Raw genomic sequence first — 3,566 nt, forward strand, 5'->3', positions numbered from 1 at the left:
GCTGTCTGACTGGTGAAGCCACAATCGCCCAAACTTTTATTATCATCTAACAGCTGGTCATCCTGAAAGAGAGGAGAGTCAGAGGAGGGTCCGAGGAGGAAAGGAGGAGGAGGAGGAGGAGGTCAGAGAAGGAAAGGAGGAGGAGGAGAAGGAGGTCAGAGAAGGAAAGGAGGAGGAGGAGAAGGAGGTCAGAGAAGGAAAGGAGGAGGAGGAGAAGGAGGTCAGAGAAGGAAAGGAGGAGGAGGAGAAGGAGGTCAGAGAAGGAAAGGAGGAGGAGGAGAAGGAGGTCAGAGAAGGAAAGGAGGAGGAGGAGAAGGAGGTCAGAGAAGGAAAGGAGGAGGAGGAGAAGGAGGTCAGAGAAGGAAAGGAGGAGGAGGAGAAGGAGGTCAGAGAAGGAAAGGAGGAGGAGGAGAAGGAGGTCAGAGAAGGAAAGGAGGAGGAGGAGAAGGAGGTCAGAGAAGGAAAGGAGGAGGAGGAGAAGGAGGTCAGAGAAGGAAAGGAGGAGGAGGAGAAGGAGGTCAGAGAAGGAAAGGAGGAGGAGGAGAAGGAGGTCAGAGAAGGAAAGGAGGAGGAGGAGGAGGAGGTCAGAGAAGGAAAGGAGGAGGAGGAGAAGGAGGTCAGAGAAGGAAAGGAGGAGGAGGAGAAGGAGGTCAGAGAAGGAAAGGAGGAGGAGGAGAAGGAGGTCAGAGAAGGAAAGGAGGAGGAGGAGGAGGAGGTCAGAGAAGGAAAGGAGGAGGAGGAGAAGGAGGTCAGAGAAGGAAAGGAGGAGGAGGAGAAGGAGGTCAGAGAAGGAAAGGAGGAGGAGGAGAAGGAGGTCAGAGAAGGAAAGGAGGAGGAGGAGGAGGAGGTCAGAGAAGGAAAGGAGGAGGAGGAGAAGGAGGTCAGAGAAGGAAAGGAGGAGGAGGAGAAGGAGGTCAGAGAAGGAAAGGAGGAGGAGGAGAAGGAGGTCAGAGAAGGAAAGGAGGAGGAGGAGGAGGAGGTCAGAGAAGGAAAGGAGGAGGAGGAGAAGGAGGTCAGAGAAGGAAAGGAGGAGGAGGAGAAGGAGGTCAGAGAAGGAAAGGAGGAGGAGGAGAAGGAGGTCAGAGAAGGAAAGGAGGAGGAGGAGGAGGAGGTCAGAGAAGGAAAGGAGGAGGAGGAGAAGGAGGTCAGAGAAGGAAAGGAGGAGGAGGAGAAGGAGGTCAGAGAAGGAAAGGAGGAGGAGGAGAAGGAGGTCAGAGAAGGAAAGGAGGAGGAGGAGGAGGAGGTCAGAGAAGGAAAGGAGGAGGAGGAGAAGGAGGTCAGAGAAGGAAAGGAGGAGGAGGAGAAGGAGGTCAGAGAAGGAAAGGAGGAGGAGGAGAAGGAGGTCAGAGAAGGAAAGGAGGAGGAGGAGGAGGAGGTCAGAGAAGGAAAGGAGGAGGAGGAGAAGGAGGTCAGAGAAGGAAAGGAGGAGGAGGAGAAGGAGGTCAGAGAAGGAAAGGAGGAGGAGGAGAAGGAGGTCAGAGAAGGAAAGGAGGAGGAGGAGGAGGAGGTCAGAGAAGGAAAGGAGGAGGAGGAGAAGGAGGTCAGAGAAGGAAAGGAGGAGGAGGAGAAGGAGGTCAGAGAAGGAAAGGAGGAGGAGGAGAAGGAGGTCAGAGAAGGAAAGGAGGAGGAGGAGGAGGAGGTCAGAGAAGGAAAGGAGGAGGAGGAGAAGGAGGTCAGAGAAGGAAAGGAGGAGGAGGAGAAGGAGGTCAGAGAAGGAAAGGAGGAGGAGGAGAAGGAGGTCAGAGAAGGAAAGGAGGAGGAGGAGGAGGAGGTCAGAGAAGGAAAGGAGGAGGAGGAGAAGGAGGTCAGAGAAGGAAAGGAGGAGGAGGAGAAGGAGGTCAGAGAAGGAAAGGAGGAGGAGGAGAAGGAGGTCAGAGAAGGAAAGGAGGAGGAGGAGGAGGAGGTCAGAGAAGGAAAGGAGGAGGAGGAGAAGGAGGTCAGAGAAGGAAAGGAGGAGGAGGAGAAGGAGGTCAGAGAAGGAAAGGAGGAGGAGGAGAAGGAGGTCAGAGAAGGAAAGGAGGAGGAGGAGGAGGAGGTCAGAGAAGGAAAGGAGGAGGAGGAGAAGGAGGTCAGAGAAGGAAAGGAGGAGGAGGAGAAGGAGGTCAGAGAAGGAAAGGAGGAGGAGGAGGTCAGAGAAGGAAAGGAGGAGGAGGAGGTCAGAGAAGGAAAGGAGGAGGTCAGAGAAGGAAAGGAGGAGGTCAGAGAAGGAGAGGAGGTGAAGGACCATCCCCCACCTTGTACAATCTCTGGTCCTCGGGGCCCCTCTTCAGGATTCCCTCCACAATCCTCTTCAGCTCGTACACGGTGGTGTTCTCTTTGGCGTCGGTGAAGATTGTGGTCTTGCCGTGACGGATCATCAAAAACACGTCCTAGAGAGAGAGAGGGGGGGAGAGGGGGAGGTCAGGAGACGTAGAATCTATGGATGGAATTCAGAAACTCGGGTTATACTGCCGCCTACAGGAGGACTGGAAACGGGCAAACTGAAAAAAAGTGTAAGCCCCTCCCCCCATATAAACCCCACCCCTACCTTGTAGAAAAGAAGAACTAACAGCAAGAGAAAGGACACAGGAAGTCTTCTACCGTCTGGAGGTCCAAAAACCGTCCAACGGAGGAGCGGGAAACGCATCACCCAACAGGCCCAATGGAGCAAAACCTGGGAATTGCCGGCGGCCCTAAAGCCCCATGAAGGGAAAACACCAAAACCGATGGAGGAAACGGCCCCCCCCACACTCCTCACTGGTATGTCCCTTGTGGTGGGTGCTGCAGTGACGGTGGATGGCGCCACTTCAATACCAAGTGTGTACATCATTTTATTCATGTACACACAACGTTTCGGGGCCACTCGGGGGCCCTTCATCAGACATGGACTCTCCTCTGGTTCCAGCTGTGGGCACCGGACCACCGACAGCACTGGCCCAAGAAAAGGCATCTGAAGGACCTTCTTCCAGAGGATGACCATCAGCCAAAAGGAGAACATTTCCCACACAGCCATCGCTGGTCCTCCCAGGGGACACCAGCAGAAAGAAACCAGTGTCCTGCCCGCTGACCAATCCGGGGAGCAGCAGAGGCCCCGCCCCCCAGGAATGATGGGAGAGGAGCATGCTTGTAGTACAGGAACCAGACTCCCCTCTCCGGACGCAGAAATGGCTTCCAGTCCTCCTCAGTGGTGAGGCCGGACCCCACAATGTGGAGGAACTACCGGTCCCAGGAGACCAGATAGCAGCCATGGGGATAGTCCCGCCCCCAGATACGGGGAGAGGAGCGCATTGCGTCTGGCTGGTCCAGAGAAGGTGAAGACCACAATTCCCTCTCAAAGGGGAACACTTCCCGCACACTCCGAGGTGGGTCCAACACCCGCCCGGGTTTTCATTTCATCACCCGGCGGGTGGGAGGGGCCCCCCATATATACAGACCAGTGGGGGGTGCAGTCAGTGTGCGGGGTCCCCCCATATATACAGACCAGTGGGGGGTGCAGTCAGTGTGCGGGGTCCCCCCATATATACAGACCAGTGGTGGGGTGCAGTCAGTGTGCGGGGTCCCCCCATATATACAGACCAGTGGTGGGG

At 55.8% G+C, this 3,566-nt stretch overlaps 1 protein-coding gene across 1 annotated transcript in view; it reads right to left on the reverse strand.

Annotated features, from left to right (window-relative positions):
- Nucleotides 1-5: 5 nt before the first annotated feature.
- Nucleotides 6-3,566, reverse strand: part of TCEB2 (transcription elongation factor B subunit 2) — a gene marked incomplete at its 3' end in the record, with an annotated part of 7,680 nt that continues 4,119 nt past the window's right edge. Inside the window, exons 2-3 of the mRNA XM_018575418.1 lie at nt 2,235-2,369; nt 6-62 (exon numbers count right to left, since the gene is read on the reverse strand). Coding sequence (XP_018430920.1) covers nt 6-62; nt 2,235-2,369 — 192 coding nt within the window. The remainder of the gene's footprint in view (nt 63-2,234; nt 2,370-3,566) is intronic.

This window comes from Nanorana parkeri, unplaced genomic scaffold (genome assembly GCF_000935625.1).
Source record: "Nanorana parkeri isolate BGI_ZX_2015 unplaced genomic scaffold, ASM93562v1 scaffold3906, whole genome shotgun sequence".
NCBI classification, from domain to species: domain Eukaryota; kingdom Metazoa; phylum Chordata; class Amphibia; order Anura; family Dicroglossidae; genus Nanorana; species Nanorana parkeri.